This window comes from Hyla sarda, chromosome 5 (genome assembly GCF_029499605.1).
Source record: "Hyla sarda isolate aHylSar1 chromosome 5, aHylSar1.hap1, whole genome shotgun sequence".
In the NCBI taxonomy this organism is placed as follows: domain Eukaryota; kingdom Metazoa; phylum Chordata; class Amphibia; order Anura; family Hylidae; genus Hyla; species Hyla sarda.
Window position 1 is genome coordinate 154,590,518 of NC_079193.1, and position 22,290 is coordinate 154,612,807.

A 22,290-nucleotide genomic window follows, 5' to 3' on the forward strand; every position below is an offset into this window, starting at 1 on the left:
ATCCTTTTAAAAATGTAACTTGCCATATAGTGGTTGAGAAACATCTAAAAAAATGTTTTATTTCTCAGTCAAATGTCAAGGAGTGGAAGTTGGCTGCTCAAGTGCCATAACCTGGGAAGCCTCCTTACTAGCCCTCACCTCCCAGCCACTCTTTGAGTGACATACAGAGCCCTGTACATTAGCCGCACATACAGCTGACAGATTCCATTTAACATTTTTTTTACAGCAGAACACCTTTCTATGAAAATCTTTAGTTCTGTCTAAAATGATTTTACGTATAAAACCAGCTTTAGCACAGTATACGCTTGTCACAATGAGAAGACTGGTGTGGAGTTGAGTTTTTACTGTGTACAACTTAATATGATCCAGGTAAACCTATTTGCAGTATCTTAGCTAAGTGAGTTATACCAGACTCAATTCCCCTGTAGAAAGTAAATGACTAATGGAGCACTGCTACATCAGTGTTAAGTGAGCTTTGTATAGACATACGGCCAGCATCCATCTGGTGACAGATAGCAGAGCCCCTTCTTCATGTACAGCTCCGCAGCACAGCCTGTACTATAACTAGGTGCTTTGCAGGCCATTGACACAGGACTGGGGACAATAATAATAGAATATGAAAGATCTCATTACTGCTGCCATAAAGAAAGCCGACAGGGATGGAAAGAGGGAGGGAGGTGTAAAGGGCCAGGCACCCCCCTCCTCCTCCTCCTAATCCCCTCCTCACTGTGTGATCTCAGTTTTCCCTCTCCATCCATTACCATGAGGGATCGAGCTTAGGATTCCACCCTTCCTTCGTTTCCCTGCTGCTATTTCTTTCTTCATTTTTCACGTCCCCTCCCGCATCGTTTTTTGTGTTCTCCTTCCCACATGATCAGCATCCTCGCCCCCTCCTGGACCAGCCACCCTGAGGTCTGTCATCTGCTGAGGATGAGCTTGTAACCAGCACAGGAGTCCCAGGATCAATCTTCTATACTCAGCTTTTGTATTGTTGTCCTGAATATCTAGGATCCGCTATGTGAGTTTACAGCAGATGAGGAGACCCTAAACTGAAGGCTGGAACAGTAATTTGGGGGGGACCCTACACCTATCATTACTCTCTGCTGGGAACTGGCCATTGATGCTGGACGAAGTAGGACTGATCACTGGGTTGATGTCTTAAAGGCAGCGCTTGAGACATGAAGAGTTGGCAGTGTGCTGGTGTCTTCTTGCTGTCACTACTGCTGGAGGTAAGCACAGGTCACAGACAGGACTACTGTCACACGGCTGGGGGTTGTCCTGGATTATATGTGCCATTCACTCACCATAACATGATGGAGGCTATATGGAGGTGGATATCATAAACTATGTACATCTGGGTGTATAGCTATAGACACATCCACCCTCCTTTTGTTTAACAAACTGCTCTTCTATCGCCTATATATGGTTGTCCGAATCTTCAGCTAAAGCCCCTTGTAAAATCCTATTGTTATATCTATACCTTTGTGGGAAGAGTAATGTAAGGGGGAATGTTTAATACTTGTACCAAGAGATCTGTGAACTTGTTTAATTCATAATGTATTGAAGCAAAATTCCTACTGGCACTAGTTCATGCCAGCACACCCCTACCCTGGGACCAGTCCACCCATGTTGCCAGCCCAAGCTGGGTTCCCCTTCTTTTATGGGCCACATTCACCATTCATACCCAATGCATCCTCTATTCCAGTAGGTAATGACTGCTGTAGAACATCATATTACATACTCCAAAATAAATGTGGGAATTACTGTCTTTCAAGAGGATCCGCAGCAGCTGAGGTCTATATAAGTAATATTCAATTATAAGTGTTGCCAGTTGTCCAGAATTAGGTGAAAGGCCATCACGTCTTGTCTCTTCCCAGCTATAAACCTTCCTTTGTTTCATTCATTATTTAGTGCACAGAAAATAGAAGATTGTCCTCGGCATAGTATGAAATCTAAGGCCTTTTTCTACTGTACTCTAGCTGCATTTGTGTGTCCATTGTTCTCCAGTAAAGCAGTGATTTCTGCTGGTGGATTATAAAACAATCTTCTTTCTATTCTATTTTTTAGTCTATTAGCTTTTGTCACCCACGCGTTTCATAAACACTAGATCTACAGCAGATTTGCTTACAAGATAGTTGGAATTATTGCCATGTGATGTGTGTGGATACATTGTAGTCAGTGTGTACTGTGTAACTTTAAATGTTTTGTTCTTCTTCCCCTGGAAAGCATAAGTGATTTGTAGAGGATACGGGCTATTAATAAATCCTGTCGTTGTTGTGATCAATATTCTACTGTTGTACATGTAAATGAGGTCAAAAAGTGAAATTCAAACAGAGCAGCTGTGTATCCGGTACAGCTACAGCAAGGATCAACCTCATAGACAGGAACAGAGGTACAAGAATGTGATATTTGGGAATGTGGACGACAGGTTTTTGACTGGATGTTACACTTTACATTGTGTATTATTCAAAAAAGAGAGAAAAAAAAAAGAAAAATGTTAGTTATACTAAGCCACAAATGAGTTCCAAACAAAACAAAATAAAACAAAAAGCTGGTGAGTGCTAGTTGCATTTAGGGTTTCTTTCTAAATAACTTATAATGTTTTTCTTCAAACAAACTCTGCCACAGGGTACTTTTAATAAAATCAAATCGAATGAAATATATAAATCTATATTAAGCTAGTTCTAGAGGCTTTATGAATTAAAGGACAATTCCACTCGCATATATAGACAGGGGTTTGGGCCCTAGTTGTGGTGTCGTTCAACACATGGGCTGACTATAATTTTACATACAGATTTATAGCAAAGATGTCTTTTCTTCTCATTTTTAATGGATGCAAGATTGTGCAAAAAAGTATAAGGGTTCAAGCAAAGCAAACAGTATATTTTATAAACTATTCCAAGTTTTTCAGTTACCCATGGGACCAGAACCTATAGATAGAAGCCATATAGGCAAATGGTATTGGGGTCCAGTCAGGAGCTCATATATAAAAAAAAAGAATGAAAAGAAAAGAAAACAGACCTGAGGAGCCTAGCTAGTCTGAGACATACCTCTTGTCTTATCATGGAGGGCCAGTACCTAGAGTGGTGCCTGATTTGGGGAGGGGGGGGGGGGGGGGGTGGCACCAGCAGGTAGCAACTAAAATTGCAAATTTTTTCCCAGCCTTCTGCCAGCCAGTCAATGAAAACAGTGGATAGTGGGGGAGATTTATTAAAACCTGTGCAAAAGAAAAGTTGACCAGTTGTCCATAGCAACCAATTAGATAGCTTTTTTTTATTTTCAGAGACCTTTATAAATTTGAAAGAAACAATCTGACTGGTTGCAATAGGCAACTGCTCAACTTTTTCTCTGCACCCTCTAATGGACCTCACACGGGTGTTCCAGTTGACCCGGGACAAGATAAACTCTGTAATGGTGGGGCTGATGGTGACCACCATTTGTACTGCAGCGGCTTGCGCCATTGGGGGAATAGCAGTCGGTGCCTGTTGGGCCGGCCAAACCTCCTCTGTTGGAGTAGGCCGAGGCACTTCAGTTGGTGCCCGCTGGTTGGCCAAACCTCCTCGACCACTGGAGTAGGCCTGGGCACATTCACAGACGACTGTGGTAGAATCTTTGGTGCCATGACAAATCTTTGGGGCCGGGCAAATATTTCTCTTCTTCTGGACAGATGCCTTTGACTTTAGGGGACAGCAAGGGTAGCAGATACTGTCGCAGATATGGGATAACTTGCAGCTCATTGCCAAACAACCACTTAGGTAATGGTGGTGACCGGGGACGTAAAGCAGACTTCTGGGCCTGTTTTTTTCCTCTGGGCTAGGGGTAGAAGGAGGGGTAGAGAAAGTGGCCTCAACCGGGGTACTAACTTCTGACTTCTCGGTGTGAATTTTGGCCTAGGACCCCCAGGTCCGATGGTGAGGGGACAGCCTCACCGGCTGTGATGCACGAGAAGATGTCAGCGTTCGCTCCGCCGGTGGCCAATCTCCATCGTCCTCGGGCAGCGGGACTTGGTAGCTGGCCTCTTCGGCCCCGATGGAAATCTTCTGGAGACGGTCAGCTAACTTCGGGCCTCCGGCGCCATCTTGGGACTCTCTGCATGTGTGCTTGCCTGTTCCGCCATGTTGCTCCGCTTGCTGAGTTCCGGCCGACTGGGAGGATCCGGCAGCGCAACGCTTCAGGGCTTCGGGAAAATGGCCGCTGGCTGGAAGTGCATCAGCGGTGCAGCGCTGACTTTTGCTCCCCCGGTAACAAGGGGCGGATCTTTACAGTTCCACTTTGGCATCGATTCAGCAACATGATTGCCACGCCCAGGGGCGAGATGCTGACCAGCGTGTGACATTTTCACACGCTTCTCCGGCACATTTTTAACCCTTGCAGGTCCAGGCAATACTTGACAATGTAACATAGCTTCTGATCTGATCTTGCACATGGTGGTCACAGTACTTAAACGTTTCACAATGGTGGACAACAGTCTTTTCTTTACCTCCCCCTCTAAGCGCCACAGGTATAACACTTTCCACTGATAAAGTCCCGTACACTTTCTGGCGCAAACTTTATTTGCATCGGCATGCAATTTTCTGACAATACTGGACACAGTTCTGACTGGGGGAGGACTTGTCGCATAAGGCGCACACCCGTATCCTGTTCTTTACTGTACACATACATACACACACACACTCAGCTCTGCACTGCACTGACACACACAGCTCTGCACTGTACTTGAACACTCAGCACTGTTCTGACCCACATACACACACAGCACTGTTCTGACCCCCACAAACACACAGCTCTGCACACACACTCATGTCTTCAATGCACACACACTCACAGCTCTGCACTGTACACACACAGCCCTGCACTGTATACACACAAACACACAGCCCTGCACTGTACACACATACACACAGCTCTGCATTATATATTCATTATAAACACAGCTCTGCCCTATAAAAAAAACCCTCTCCCCCGTGAATAGACTCACTGCTGTGGGCCTTTGTATATGTCACTTTGTGGTAGAGGGTGTGATGCAGGGCAGATGGAATTACCCTAGTGGCAGATGACATTAACCCCTTGTATTCGTGACGTCAGGACGTGGTTTATCCTCAATACCACCCGAAGGTATACCGCTGGATCCTGGGCTAGGCACGGGGGGCAATAATGACTCAGACGCCAAGTTACAGACAATGGTAGCTTTACTGAGTGAAAGATATATCAGTCCAGTTCAGTCAGGCCCACGGAGGTGACCAGTGACTTAAGAGACCTTAAGGGCTTGCTGGGACTTGCAGTAGATTTGGACAATTTTAGTGCAGGCCACTCTGACTTGACAATAGATGACTGTGACTGACTTGACTTGAGACTGACTAAGCTGTGACTGTAGCTTACTTGTAGACTTGAAGGCTTGTGGCTTCAGGATGGACTTGAGGCCTCCTATGGACTCCAGACACACTCTAGGACTTGACTGCATTGGACCTCAGCAAAGACTCAGAGCTGAGCTCAAAGAGAGAGAGAGCAGAGGCTCCACCCAGGGCTTATATGGGGGAGACTCTGAAGGGTCACATAGGTCACCCTTAGGCCACATGGTCACTGATACCTTACTGGGTTACAATCACATGACAACAGGTTAATCACATGTCAACTGTTCTTAAAGGCATAACACGTTTTATAAACAATACATAGCATAACATAGGCATAGAAGCACAGGAACAAGTGAAACAGGTGCAGGGGGCCCAGGGGACACTGTAGGGAGGCTGCCTGACAGGGCAGCTAAGCTACAGGGGAGCAACTCCTGTACTGGGCCACCACACCTTTTTTGAGGGAATGTCGACATATACCGAGCCTTATTCACACATCTCTGAATTGTATCCAATAGGCCCCACTCACATCATATTTTTGCTCCATTGTCTGTATACGTCAGGATACCTTCATAATGTTACTCCACCATAACCCATGTTGTAGTCATCCTGTGCACATGTTTGTAAACCAAACAAGGACCCTCGACCTATAGCTACACCCTGCTTGTTTTACTTTTATTAGGGTCTAATTACTATTTTATTAGTTTTACTATGGTGATCTGAGGCTGGGATCACACCAGCTTATTGTTCTGTTTGGTTATTGGAGCCGAATAACCAAAAGACTGTGCCAGTGGATCGGTCGCATTATAGACACCAACATTGACTTAAATGGGGCTGTCGGATTTCTTTTATTGTCCCGGATCTCTCATTGTGCCTTAGAAGAAAAGGTGTCAGATTTTTGTCTAAGCTTTTGTCTTACCAGAGTACTAAAAAGCTGAGCTGTGATTGGTTGTTATCTATCTGATACAAAAATCAGACACATTGTGGGGACAATCAGGCCAATTGTGTCCAATATTTTACCAGACAAAACAGTCCAGTACCTCTGTTGCACAGCCTAGAATAGCACACTGTGCAACAGAGGTACCCAAAGAAGTCTCTAATGCATCCTTATCCATAGACTGTATGGTAGTAGTATTTATTATGTAAAGCATTTATTATTATTACTAGCTGAGTACCCGGCGTTGCCCGGTTTTTCCTTCCTAATCCTTGTTGGGGAGGAAAATAAACAAAGGAGGAAGCTTTTGACTTCATATCCCGTCCTTATATATTGTTGCCATATCCCGACCTCCTATGCCATCCTCCCATCCCGTCCTCCTATTCAGTGCTCCTATCCCAACCTCCTCTCCCCACCTCCTATCCCGTCCTCCTATTCCGTCCTCCTATCCCGTCCTCCTATCTCGACCTCCTATTCCGTCCTCCTATTCCGACCACCTATCCCTTCCTCATATCCCGTCCTCATATCTCGACCTCCTATTTCGACCTCCTATCCTGTCCTCCTATCCCGTCCTCGTATCCCGTTCTCCTATCTCGACCTCCTATCCCGACCTCCTATCCCGTCCTCCTATCCTGACCTGTAATATGTGTACCAGGTATTGAAATATCTCCAACCATACAGGAAGTTATGTGGGAACATACATTTCCCATTGATCTGCATGGGACTTTAAACAAAAACCCTGACCCTCAGAAATGGGGGTAGTTAAGGGTTAAATTAACTATCCTATATTTTAAGTGGACATATAAGTAACATGTGACCAAGTATCATCGAAATATCTCCAGCAGTTTGGAAGTTATGCAGTAACATATATTTCCCATAGACTTGTATGGGACTTTAAACAATAAACCCGCCCCTGGCAAATGGGGGCGAATAAGGGTTAAATCACCTATCCTATGCTTGTTGTTGACATATAAGTAACATGTGTGCCAAGTTTCATGTTAATATCTTCAGCTGTTTGGACGTGATGCTGGAAAATACACACATACATACACACACACACATACATACACACACACACACACACACACACATACATACACACACACACACACACACACATACATACACACACACATTGAGTTTTATATATATATATATATATATATATATAGATGAACTGTGCCCAAGGTAGGATTACTTTTTGTATACAGGTTCCAGGTTCTGGTATTTTCCTATACAGCACTTGAGTCTTGGGGAGCACAGGCCAAACCACTAATAACCAGGGTTCAGTATTTGGGGTCAGTGTCTAGGGCAGCAAGAGCTATAAACACAGCCTTGACTGTAGGGACTCTGTGTTTCCATACAGGCTCCATAGAAGCTTACACTACAGTATTTTTGTCCAAACAAACAAAGATGTCTGAGAACCGGCACTGTATAAGGACTTATAATCCGAAGTGGGTACTCTGCTCCTCGTGGTCTGACTTACGACTGTGTATCCTGTTTTGGGATTTACAGTATTTTTGTCAGTATTATACAACAGTACTTATAAGCTAAAATAAAGGCTGCTTCACAAGATTTGAATTCACTTAATCTTACTTCACTTATAAAGAATACCTTCTGACAATTTGTGGCATTTGAATAGAATTGATTGTTCTGTTTGTTTGGTTTTTGTTATTTGTGTGTATTAAATCCCTCTGGGAGCTGACAGTATTACTTTATGTATATTACATGCATGCTATTTTGTAATTTTTCTGAGCAGGAAACATTCATTATTTATTGAAAGAAAGCATTTCCATGGACAATCTCGCCTTTACAGAGTACCTGGAAATGATTAGACTTTGTTTCCAACCATTGATGCTATCTGTAGGCGAGATGAGTAATCCTTACTATGAGGCCGACAGTCTCCAGATAGATTCTGTACCACCGCGGTCACTTGGTAATATAAGTTTACCAATCACGAATAATTAACTAGCAATATGATACAAAATAAAGTATAGAAAACATCTTATAAAGTAAATTCAGCATTCAGACATACATATAAAAAACCAGGTCGCTCTCCTAAATTTGAGAGACTCTACCCCCACAATCACATGCTAGTAGCTGGAGAGGAAAGGGCTGATGGGAGGATGCCTTCTGCCACTTCTCTGTGATAAGCTTACTGAACCTAGACATTTAGAAGCTCCTTATATATAACCTGTGTCTGTCGAGTGCTCAGCTGCAGTCTACCTGCCATGCCCCTCTGCCAATCTCCTTCGATGTCCTTTAGTTACTCTAAAGTGCATAATGGGTCTGTTTACATTTTACATTTTTACCATGCCTTTTTTAAACAAAAAAGGCATGCATAAAATGCACAATGTTAACAGAGGTTGACTCACAACCCTCTTTCCAGCTGTGCCCTCTTCCTGTGTAGCTTCACCTTTAGTGATGTCATCACTAGAGGCAGGTCTACACAGGCCAGAGCAGGAACAGAGGTGGGTAAGTGGACATCTGATCACTGTATACAGTCATCTATATAGACAGCTGTATACCCCACCCCAAGCAGTTAACTAGCGCTACTCAACATGATTAGTTAACTCTTTCCTTGCTGGGCCTGTGCAGAGCACTCAGTCCAGCCAAGGATTAGGATACCAGCACTAGTTACCTCTTTCATTGCTGGGCTGGTGCATAGCACTCAGCCCAGCAAGGGTTACAGTAAACCAGCGATCTATACAGATTGTTGATTTACTCTGTTCTTGCTAGGCAGGAGGTATAAAATGTATACCTCCTGCCCATCCCATGGCTGTATAGTCACTGGCACAGCTCAGCCTCACTAGGTGGAGGTAAGTAGTGATGTTATGCATCACTGTTGACCTCCATAGGTGCTGATTTTTTGCAGCAGAAACATCAATGCTAAAGTAACATGCCCTTTTTCCTTTCCAAAGACTTTTATTGGAGAGAAATGCTGAGATTTCTTGGCAAAAAATGCCATAGTCTCAGTATGCTGGAAAAATAAAAGATCTTAAAGGGGTATTCCAGGATTTATTTTTTTATTTGACTATTCTACAGGGGCTATAAAGTGAGTGTAGTTCATAATATAGTGTCTGTACCTGTGTGTGACGGTTTTATCACAATTCTTATGTTATTTTCACCCCAATATTTTTTTTAACAGCATACAAAATGACTGTTGTCTCAGATTTTTCCCAGGTTGCAATGCGACCGAGACCTGGTTCACTAGTCAGCTGATGAAAGGGAGCCTGTCTGCTTCAATGGGTGGAGCGATCGCTTGGTGGGAGAGAGATTAATCTGCAGCTAATGCAACAGCTGTAGGCACCCTGATTAAAAACCACATGGATTCAGCTAATTTATTTTTCAATGGGTGGGGTGGCTGATGTGTGGGAGGGAGGAAAATTGAATTATGGGATTTGTAGGCAAAAAATAAAACTCAAACAGGAAATACCAGTTCACAAAAAGCTAGCCACAGTGTTATGGTAATCTTACAACATAGCCATTTAGCGCAAAGACAAGCGCAGATCCTTCCTAAGCATGTCCATAACTGTCTGCCAGGTACATACTAAAATCACCTTATGGTGGAGAACCCCTTTAAAGAGTAACTCCCCTTGGTATGAGCCTACACTTCAGTTTTTTTTTCCTTGTAGTTTTCAATTCACACATTATTTGCTGCTGAGGTTTTCCAGTTCTAGATCATTTTGTACTTTTTTAGTCACAGCTTGATGTGTAAAAAATGCAACAGTGAAATTTAAACATGGGGCTTTAGCACTTGTGAAGCCACATATTGCTTTCAATAGAAACAATTTGGGGAAAACTTCCTAGAACCTTTACTTCTGAACTGAATGTTATTTTTGTTTTTTCTTCAAAGTATTTCTTATGCTTTAAATCAAGCTATATTCCCTACCCTTTTCCTGTGTCTATATCACGTGTACTTCTGCAAATTTATCCAAAAGGTGCTTGTAGCTAAATAGCTCACTTCTGAGCAAGTGTGGTCAGGGCTAGAGTGCGATTGCGCAAAATTTTTTGTGGTTTTCAAATATTTGCCACAATTTTACATTGTGGCAAATGATAAATCAGCTACCACTGCAAAAGTGAAAGCTCTTTTGACTTCAACAACACTTCTTTTTGAAAAAGAAAATATAGTATAAGAGTATAAGACGCAAATGTATTCAGCAATTCACTCATTGCGCAAAAATTGGTGACAATTTAACACCAAAAAACAATGGTAACAACTATGATAAATTCGACTCTGTTGCTTTTTGTCAATAAATTGTTATGTGGGCCTGCTAACAAGTCATAGTTTATATTGGCACAGTACTGCAGATATATAAAGAAAATATGTACTCTTTATGCGCTGCTTCCCAACTACCCTCCCAGCTGATTGGCCAAATGGAATCACATGGTATGCATTCTGACGCTGAGGCTGTGTTCAGACTACAGAATTTCCTGCACAAAATATTATGGACTGAGACTCCGAGGGCGGCCAGAGTCGACTAAATCAGATGGAGCTGGAACTGCGCTGACATTGCCAGTCCCCATAGACTGCAATGTATTCCATGTGGTATTCCGCTTTAATAACGACAAAGTTCATTCTTTAAACAGATGTAAACATCCCCCTGAAATGCTGTCATGTGCAATTTGCTGCGGAATTCCATTGCTGCACTGGAATTTCCAAGTGAAATTTCAAAGCGGAATTTCGGATAGAAATTCCGTAGTGTGAACCCAACCTTAGAGCACATGCGCATGAGCGTATAATGGCTCTGTAGAATGGAGCTTCCATGAGGCCTCTACTGTGCCTCCATTTGTCTCAGATGTTTTTACAGTGGAAATTTTTCCTTTTATTGCTTGTTTATTTGTTTTTATGAATCTGATAAAACCAAATGTGGCGTGCACCAGACTTTGTATACAAAGAGGTGTTCTCACACAGAAGAATCTTTGCACATATTAAACAAAGGCAGTACATGAAGCCAAGGACATTCAAGTCTGACATTCAGTAGAGTGTTTCCCGGACTCTAGAGCAGCTCATGGCAAGGATGCTGCCTAGTGAGATATATTTTAGATAAAATTACACCTTGGAGAACAAACTCTAAATAATAATGTTTGAGCTAAAATAAGAGAAATAATATGAAATGCAAATCTATAACATCAAGGCAAAAATGTTATTGGAATTTTGACTGTAATTTAGAATAGATTATTTTTAAATGAAATAACTAATAGCTCGGTCTAGGAAAGGACATTGGCAGAATATCAAAACCCATTTATTGTGTTCTATAAATCTTTACAAATATATGTAAGTGCTTCTCTCCCACAAGGGCACAGCTCATTTGACAAAATCTTCTAAACTTAAAAAAATATTCCTTATAAATCAGATTCCATTTTTTTTATTGCAGAAGTATGTCCATTTCCATGCTTTCCATTTTTCTTAAAAGGTGGAAGGCCAAACATCCAGATTTCCTCGGCTATTCCTTTCTTAGTTTATTGTCGATTTATGCCTGATGCCATTTTACATCCTGACCAAGTGTCTTATGAGCTCCACCGAGGTCAAATTCTTATTTGTCCCTAGCATATACTATGTGTAACATTCATTTGCTCTTTGGTGGAAATCAATAAGAGGTCGAGAAAGACCTAGTAATATTATATCCTCAAATATTGCATTTAAGTCCTTAAAGAAATGTGGTACTTACAGAGCACGAAATGACGTGTGATGTAGTCTTTCTTATGTACAGTACAATAACTCCATGTATTCCAGAGATTTATATAAGCAGACATGGAGTGCCCACAGAACAACCAAGTTTTTGGGTCTTATGTGCCATAACCTTCCCCCCACCAGCATTGCTAGTCTATAGATACATTTGGCACCCCCTCCCCCATACAAATGATATGTGTATCTACCATATCTCCCAAAAACACCCCTAACATTTTAGTAAATATTTTATTATATCTTTATGTCACAATGTGACACTCTGCTACAATATAAAGTAGTTAATACACAGCCTGTATAACAGTGTTAAATGTTGTGTCTCGTCAAAATAACTCCTAGCCATTTATGTCTAAGGGCTCATTTACACTGTGGAATCGCCGCCTATAAATATTCTGGGCGGATATTCCATCTGGAGTAGGTGCCGGCGCTAGGACAGATCGGAAATGCGTCGTCTAAATAGACTGCAATACATTTTAGAGAAAATCCTGCCAAAAGAATAAACATGCTCTTCTTTTTGGCGGAGTCCAAAGTTTATGCATCGGAGCATCTGATGTGGAAATTCCGTAGTGTGAATGGTGCAGCAACATTTTCCCTGGAAAATAGATGTATGAGTGCTGCCAGCATTGCTGCAGAGATTGAAGTGGTGCGGGGTCAGACCATATGTTGTACCCTATATTATATTAGTCTGCATGTTTTTTTCTTCTGAAGATAAAGCACAAGAAAGTCCACAAACAGTTTTCTAAAGTCATGCAGACTAAACACATATATACTGTAACCATGTCATGTGGTCCGATAATACTAAGGTAAATTTATTTGGTTCAGATGGTGTCAAGCGTGTGTGGCCGCAACCAGGTGATCAGTACAAAGACAAGGCAAGCATGGCGTGGGAGTGTTTTTGGCTGGGACTGCATGAGGACTGCACTGGAGAGCTACAGTTCATGGCGAGAACCATGAATACCAATGTTAAGACAATTTGTTATGCATGATAAAAAAAATATTCTAAGTAATACAATCATACACTCACCAAATAACAACATTAAAGGATTATCTTAACATTATATTAACATTATCTCCATAATCTTACTATATATAACCCAGTGTATTATATAATACTGCCACATCATGACCACATATTACCACCATTCTGAGTACTGTAATCATACTGTTTCTTTGTAAATATGTCCCCTTTTTGTGCACCCACCAGTAATGTCTTCCTTTGTGCCACCATATGATAAGCCCTTTGCTTTCCCCCACTCAGTATTATGCTGCACTTTTATGATCCCTTTGTGTCCGTAGTGAATACTTTTCTCCCTCTTGTGCCCCACATAGTAGTTATCCTCCCCATACATAGTGCCCCTTTTGCATTAAAGGGATATCCCAGTGTGGCTTTAAAAAAAAAAAAAAACTATACTCATGTGCCCTGATCCCCTGCTGCTGCTGTTTTGATAGCACTAGCTTGCTGCTACTCCCTAATTCCTCTTTCATGTTGACCCTGCAGGAAATTGCCCACTCAGCCAGTCACTGACATCAGTGCTGACCAACTCTAGCTAGTGACTGACTGAATGGACTTTTACTGCAGGGTCAACCTGTCAGAGGAAGTGGGGACTATTTGTTATAGGGACAGCGGAGGTGGGGGATTGGGCAGGTAAGTATGGTATGCTTTTTATTTATAAATGTCATTGTAGCAGCAGGCAGGATACACTAACTTGTAGCTTCTGAGCTCCAGTGCAAATCTGTACTAGGGCCCTGTGTCTACCATGGGTCATTTATAATGCTGGTATGGGGCAGAGGTGCTTTGTGAACCTCTAAGTCACCAGGGCCCTGATGCAACTGCTACCTCTGCACCCCCTATAGTTAAAGGGGTACTCCGCTGCTCAGCACTTGGAACGTCATTTTGTAACTTTTTATAACATTATTTGGTAAAAATGACACCATCTGTTTATTCTATAGGTCCATATGATTAAAATCATACTCTACTTATATAGGTTTGATTTTGTCTTCTGGAAAAAATCATAACTTCATGGACAAAAATTAATACATTTAAAAATGTCCTGTTCTGACCCCTATTTTTCCACATATGGGGTGTATGAGAGCTCGTATTTTGTGCCATGATCTGAAGTTTTTATCGGTACCATTTTTGTTACTGATAAAATACGCTATTTTGGACTTTGGAATTTTTTTACGTGTACGCCATTGACCGTGCGGTTTAATTTACCATATATTTTTATAGTTCGGATATTTATGCGTGTGACGATACAACACATGTTTATATTTATTTACATAGTTTTTTTTAAGGGAAAAGGGGGGTGATTCAGACTTTTATTAGGGAAGGGGTTAAATCACATTTATTAACACTTAATTTTTTTTGCAATGTTATAGCCCCCCATAGGATACTATAACACTGCACACAATAATTTCCTACATTGATCACTGCTATGCAATAGCATAGCAATGATCAATGTTATCGCCGCTCGACTGCTCCTGCCTGGATCTTAGGCACAGAGCTGTCATTCGGCGATCGGGCAGCAAGGAGGCAGGTAGGGACCCTCCTCGTGTCCGTACAGCTGATCGGTGGTCCTGATCAGCCCGACTGAGCTGCCAGGAAGCTTTCACTTCAGATGCGACGATCAACTTTGATCGCCGTGTCTGAAGGGTTAATACCACGTGACCCTGCGTTATATCGCGGGAGCCGGTGCAGGACGTAAATATACACCATGCGTTGTTAAGGGGTTAAAACTCCCAGCCCTGCAACCACAACAACCTTCTAATTACACTTTAAGGGTAGGGTCAAACACAGCGCATCCACAGTGTATTTGATGCTGCGGATGCGCTGCCGGCAATCACAGAACAACTGCAGAGCAAGCTCCCTGCTCCCTGTAGCTCTGTGAAATCCACTTGTAATGGGCAGTCACAAGCTGACATGGACACAGTCAGGAGCTTGCTGTGCAGTCACTGCCGGGAGCACATCTGCAGCGCCAAATACGCTACTGATGTGCTGTGTGTGACCCTACCCTAAAGCACCCTGACTCTGCTGTGCTGGAGTATAGTGGTATCGACCCATGCGTAAATGTCCGAACTATAAAAAATATAATGTTAATTAAACTGCACATCAATGGTGTATACATAATAAAATACCAAATTTCAATCTTGCGTATTTTTGGTCACTTTGTTTACCCTAAGATTTTTTTATAAAAAGCGATCACAAAGTCCCATCAAAGCAAAAATGGTACCGATAAAAACTACAGATCACGGCACGAAAAATGCCCTCACACATTTACGGAAAAATTAAAAAGTTATAGGGGTCAGAAGAGGACAATTTCAATTTAAACATACAAATTTTTTTGGCAAAAAGCTATACTTTTTTTAAAAGAAGTAAAACAAAATCAAACCTATATGACTTGGGTGTCATTTTATTTGTATGAACCTACAGAGTAAAATTAATGTGTCATTTTTACCAAAAAGTGCACTGTATAGAAGCGGAAGCCCTCAAAATTTACAAAATGGCCTTTTTTTTATTAATTTTTTTCAATTTTGCCCCACAAATATTTTCTTTTTGTTTTGCTGTAGATTTTGTGGTGAAATTATTGATTTCATTACAAAGTAAAATTGGTGGCACAAAAAACAAGCCCCCATATAGGTCTGGAGGTGGAAAACTGAAAGAGTTATGATATTTACAAAGTGAGGAGGAAAAAACAAAAGTGCAAAAATGAAAAAACCCTGAGCCTTTAAGGGGTTAAAAGAGTACTCCAGACAAAATAGTTTTTTTCAAATCAACTAGTGAAAGACAGTTATAAAAGTCTGCTTAACCCTTTAACGACGCAGGACGTATATTTACAACCTGCGCCAGCTCCCGCCATATGAAGCGGGGTCGTGCTGCGACCCCGCGTCACATCGCGTCGGTCCCGGCGCTCATCAACGGCCAGGACCCGCGGCTGATACCACACATCGCCGATCGCGGTGATGTGCGGTATTAACCCTTTAGAAGCGGCGGTCAAAGCTGACCGCCGCTTCTAAAGCGAAAGTGAAAGTATCCCGGCTAGTCAGTCGGGCTGTTTGGGACCACCGCGGTGAAATCGCGGCGTCCCGAACAGCTTGCAGGACACCGGGAGGGCCCTTACCTGCCTCCTCGGTGTCCGATCGACGAATGACTGCTCCGTGACTGAGATCCAGGCAGGAGCAGTCAAGCGCCGATAACGCTGATCACAGGCGTGTTAATACTATGGGACCTATAACACTGCAAAAAAAAAAGAGGTTTGCAATGGGATTTGCACATGCTCTGGATAGTTCCTGACAGGGACAGATGTGACAGCAGAGAGAATTGTCTGACTAGAAAGAACTACACAATTTTCTCTAGGGCAAACAGCAGCCAAGTACTGGAAGGATTAAGATTTTTAAATATAAGTAATTTACAAATCTGTTTAACTTTCTTGCACCAGTTGATTTGATCACTGGAGGACCCCTTTAACACGCAGCACATTTTCCCCCCCCAATCAGTCAGTATCATGGACCAGGTTCCTATTTACCAATAAGTTTCTCTTTATCAGAGTATTGTGGAAGACAGTTGAAGTATTGGTTCCAAGTTTCCCTGCGGGGGTCTGTTTTATACAATGAATGTATATATCGATAACTCCAACCTTTAGTAGTCAGCTCTTTTACTTGGATTGTAAATATCTCAATTTCAATTCCAAATGAACATCTTTCTCTCTTTTCCAGATAAGCTGATCACTTGCTGTGCTTTGTCTGTTGGCAGATATCCCCCTGGACATCAATAAGATGCTTTGTACTTCTCAATATACCAGTGTTTTTTCATTCTATCCAAATATGCAAGTCACTGTCTCATAAGAGATGCTAGCCATTGCTATTTCTGAGCACAGTTTTATTAATGCAGGTATTGTACAGCCCATTGAACAAATGGTAGCAGTATAAATATGCATGAACTGCTGTTGGGTTCTAATATTAGTGGCGTTCTTGGGCAATTCATTTGCTGAAATGTGGAACATAAAAACAAAGAATGCCATTGCTTTAAGCTACTTGATTCTCTTAGAAACAGTTTACACAGTTTGAAGTACCCCGTTTCCCCGAAAATACACCCTACCCCGAAAATAAGCCCTAGCCAACGGCTGTCCGGGCATTCTGGGAGTTGTAGTTTTGCAACATCTGGAGGTCCTGGAGGTCCGCAGGTTGAAGACCACTGACCTAGGCAATGCCCAGGCTGCAAATATTAAAAAACAAACTTTAACTTACCTTCGTCCTCCGTTCCCCCGTTGGGACGTCTCAGAGCCTTCAGCCTATCACCGGCCGCAGCGATGTCCCACCTCGGCCGATGATAGACTGAGCGCATTGTCATGTGAGGAGCCGGCCGGCTTCTTACATGACAGTGGGCTCAGCATATCATCGGCCGAGGCGGGACATCGCTGCGGCCGGTGATAGGCTGAAGGCTCTGTGACGTTCCCATCCCCAGGAAGCAGCAAGAACAGCGGAGGGACCATGAGGCCGGTTCCTTAGCAACAGGGGAACGGAGGACGAAGGTAGAGTTAAAATCAGTTTTTTAATATTTGCAGCCCGGGCACAGGAATACAAAGTACAAGTAGTGATAATTATTTGGCAGGGGGGGTAGAGAAGCTGTGCTCGCGGTTGACATACGATTAGTCTCCCGATGTGGGGTGCAGCGCTGGGCTGATAAACTGGTGGCGGGGGACGTTGGGGGGGCAGAGCTGCACCCATCACATGATGATGATGGGGGGGTAAATATCGTTAAATGTTGTTCAATGAACATACAGTAAATAAATAAGCCCTACCCTGAAAATAAGCCCTAGTGTGTTTTTTGTGACTAAAATTAATATAAGACCCGGTCTTATTTTCGGAGAAACATGGTATTATTATTATGTAACTTTTTGTTTTGTTTTTGCTCAGTTTATTGTCTGCAGCCTGCATTTCTTTACACATAGTGTAGGCTGCTCAGTCGTTCAAAGTAAAATCCATCAAAGATGGTTCGGTCTCCAGCCCTTCTCTCTTTCCTCCTGAACAATCTTCTAAGCTACAGTAATTTATGACCAGATCATACATTACTGGTCATAAAGGATTGTTCAGAATAGAAGCCTGAGCCATCAGGTAGCTCATCTGACATATTTTATTCAGAAGAGAACTATATGTGAAAGAATGCAGGCTGCAGAAAAAAAACTTTCAATAAACAATGCAACAGTAAAAATGTGTATTGAAAGGCTTCCATAGCTACCATCACTATAATATATCAGTATATTAAAGGGGTATTCCAGGATTTTTTTTTATTTGACTATGCTACAGGGGCTGTAAAGTAAATGCAGTTCATAATATAGTGTCTGTACCTGTGTGTGACGGTTTTCTCACAATTCTTATGTGATTTTCACCCCAATATTTATTTTTAACAGCATACAAAATGACTGTTGTCTCAGATTTTTCCCAGGGTGCAATGCGGCCAAGACCTGACTCACTAGTCAGCTGATGACAGGGAGCCTGTCTGCTTCAGTGGGTGTAGAGATCGCTTGGTGGAAGAGAGATCAATTGCAACTAATGCAAGAGCTGTAGGCACCCTGATTGAAAACCACAGGTCTTTTGAATGGATGCAGCTCATATATGTTTCAATGGGTGGGGTGGCTGATGTGTGGGAGGGAAGAAAATGGAATTGTGGGATTTGTGGTAAAAAAAAGAAAAATCAAACAGGAAATACCAGTTCATAAAAAGATAGCCAGTGTTATGGTAATCTCACAACATAGCCATTTAGCCCCAAGACAAGCGCAGATCCTTCCCAAGCATGTCCATTACTTTCTGCCACGTACGTACTAAAATCACCTTATGGTGGATAACCCCTTAACGACCAAGGACGTATATTTACGTCCTTGGCCAGCTCCAGCGATATAACGTGGGGTCACGCGGTGACCCCGTGTCATATCGGGTAGCTCCCGGCATGTATCTCATGCTGGGAACCGGAGCTAATAGCGTGCGGCAGCGATCGCGGTGCTGCACACTATTAACCCTTTAGACGCGGCGTTCAAAGTTGAACGCCGCGTCTAAAGCAAAAGTAAAAGCTTCCCTGTTGCTCAGTGGGGCTGAACGGGACCACCGCAGTGAAAATGCGGTGTCCCGATCAGCTAGGACACGAGCGGAGGTCCTCTTACCTTCCTACGGCGCGCCCATTCAGTGCTTGCTCCAAGCCTGAGATGCAGGCTTGAGCATTCGACCGCCGATAACACTGATCAATGCGAAGCTATGGCTTTGCAGTGATCAGTGTATAAGATCAGTGTGTGCAGTGTTATAGCCCCCTATGGGAGCTATAACACTGCAAAAAAAAAAAGTGTAAAAAAAAAAGTTAATAAATATGATTTAACCCTTTCCTTAATAAAAGTCCAAATCACCCTTTTCCCATAAAAAAAACCAAAAACATGTAAATAAAAATAAACATTTGTGGTATGATCGCGTGCGTAAATGTCCGAACTATAAAAAGATATCATTAATTAAACCGCACGGCCAATGGTGTACGCACAAAAAAATTCCAAAAGAAGATGACAATTTTAAACTTAGAAGTACGACAATATCAAACCTATATAATTAGGGTATCCTTTTAATCGTATGGACCTACAGAATAAAGATAAGGTGTCATTTTTACTGAAAAATGTACCGCGTAGAAACGGAAGCCCCCAAAATTTACAAAATGGCGTTTTTTCTTCAATTTTGTTGCACAATGAATTTTTTTCCCGTTTCGCTGTAGATTTTTGGGTAAAATGACTGATGTCACTGCAAAGTAGAATTGGTGGTGCAAAAAATAAGCCATCATATGGATTTATAGGTGCAAAATTGAAAAGGTTATGATTTTTAAAAGGTAAGGAGGAAAAAACGAAAGTGGGAAACCCCATGGTCCTTAAGGGGTTAATAGTAACTATCCTAAAGTCTGCTTCAAATAACCTGTTTTGTCTGATCTAAAGGGTTCTTTAGACAATAGAAAAAAAGTCAGCTTACCCACTTGTAGATAAAGGGGGAAATTTATCAAAACCTGTGCAAAGGAAAAGTTGCCCAGTTGCCCATAGCAACCAATCAGATGGCTTCTTTCCTTTTGCAGAGGACTTGTTAAAATGAAAGAAGTGATCTGATTGGTTGCTATGGGCAACTGGGCAACTTTTCTCTTGCACAGGTTATGATAAATCTCCCCTAAAGTGTCCAAATCCAAGGAAAAAGCTGGCCGAACAGGTGCTAGGGCATGTAGTAGAGAAGATATCCCAAAGGGAGGATCCCAGCACTTCCAATCCAAGGCTCAGAATTTTTTATTAAAACATATCAGCTTTATTAATAATACATGCTAAAAATATAAAGAAGAGACATAAAAATAGAAAAAAATCTTTATCAAGCCATGAACAGTTGTTACAAGATAAAAAACAGAATAAATGGAAAAATATCAGTATGGTCACTCCCCCTTTCCTTTTTTTTTTGCTTGAGCAGCTCTATTATAATACAATGTTGCTATAAGAATATATAGGAGATACGTAGCATGCTCTAACCATCTATGTATTGGTATATTGCATCTTTGAGCTGGTTCCTCCTCACATGATGATAACAAAGGGTTAATCACAGGGAATCCAGCGCAACAGGGGCAGTGGATTTTTCACCCAGTGGAAGGAAAGGTTGAGTGACCATACTTGATATTTTTCCATTTATTCAGTATTTTATCTTGTTACTGTTCATGTCTTGATAAAGATTTTTTCTATTTTTATGGCACCTCTATATATTTTTAACATGTATAAATAAAGCTGATATGTTTTAAACAATTTTTCTGAGCCTTGGATTGGAAGTGCTGGGATCCTCCCTTTGGGATATTTTCTCTTCCTAAGGGTACATTCCCACACGGCGTATTTGCTGCGTATTTGCTGCTGCGTATTTTATTTTCTCTGTTGAAGTGAATGGGTAGGAAAATACGCAGCACCAAATACGCAGCAAATACGCAGCAAAATACGCTGTGTGGGAACGTACCCTTAGACAATATCTGGAGAAGATTCAGGTTGAGACCTGTTTCTGTTAGCTTGTGTTAAAGGGGTACTCCAGAAGAAACAAACATTTCAAATCAACCGGTGTCAGAAAATTATACAGAATTGTAAATTACTTTTATTTAAAATCTTAAAGCAGTACTTATCAGATGCTGTATTCTCCGGACGAAGTTATGTACCGTATTTTTTTGCCGTATAAGACACACTTTTTCTTCCCCAAAACTGGGGGAAAATGTTGGTGCGTCTTATACGGCGAATACCCCCCTATCGCGGTGGTCCCTGCGACCATCAACGGCCGGGACCCGCGGCTAATACAGGACATCACCGATCGCGATGATGCCCTGTATTAACCCTTCAGACACGGCGATCAAAGCTGACCGCCGCGTCTGAAGGGAAAGTGACACTAACCCGGCTGTTCAGTCGGGCTGTTCGGGACCGCCGTGATTTCACCGCGGCGGTCCCGAACAGCCCGACTGAATAGCCGGGTTAGTGCTTACAGGACACCGGGAGGGACCTTACCTGCCTCCTCGGTGTCTTCTCCGTTCAGGGATCCCCTGTATGGCCGGCGCTCTCCTTCCTCGTCATCACGTCGTCGCGTACGTGCGTCGGCGTGCATAACGACGTGATAGCGGCGACGGAGAGCGAGGATACCCTGCCGGCAGCAGAGACGTTCCGGAGCGACGGGGACACGGCGACAGCGATGGAGCAATATCCAGGGCAGTGGTGACGGGTCCGGAGCGGCGGGGACACGTGAGTATTACCTCCTATGCAGTGGTCTTCAATCTGCGGACCTCCAGATGTTGCAAAACTACAACTTCCAGCATGCCCGGACAGCCAACGGCTGTCCGGGCATGCTGGAAGTTGTAGTTTTGCAACATCTGGAGGTCCGCAGGTTGAAGACCACTATTGGGTAAAAATACGGTAGTTCTTTCCAGTCTAACCACAGTGCTCGCTCTCTGCTGCCACCTATCTCTGTGTCAGGAACTGTCCAGAGCAGAAGAGGTCTGCTATGAGAATTTGCTCTCTGCTGAGGTGTCAGCAGAGAGCACTGTGGTCAGACTGGAAAGAACTACGCAACTTTCTGTAGAGCATACAGCAGCTGATAAGTACTGGAAGAATTAAGATTTTTAAACAGAAGTAATTTACAAACATGTATATATTTGGTACCAATTGATTTGGAAAAGCTTTTTTCCTCTGGAGTACCTCTTTAAGGGCTACATGATGGCAGGCTGGTCATTAAAATCAATGTACTGCAATGGACAATCACTATTTTTAATGACTGTCTCTTAATATGTGTTGTCCCTAATC

At 42.5% G+C, this 22,290-nt stretch overlaps 1 protein-coding gene across 1 annotated transcript in view; it reads left to right on the forward strand.

The window, feature by feature from the left end:
* Positions 1-676: 676 nt before the first annotated feature.
* VOPP1 (VOPP1 WW domain binding protein) overlaps positions 677-22,290 on the forward strand; it is a 160,513-nt gene continuing 138,899 nt past the window's right edge. The window contains exon 1 of the mRNA XM_056520538.1: positions 677-1,229. Coding sequence (XP_056376513.1) covers positions 1,179-1,229 — 51 coding nt within the window. The 5' untranslated portion in view covers positions 677-1,178. The remainder of the gene's footprint in view (positions 1,230-22,290) is intronic.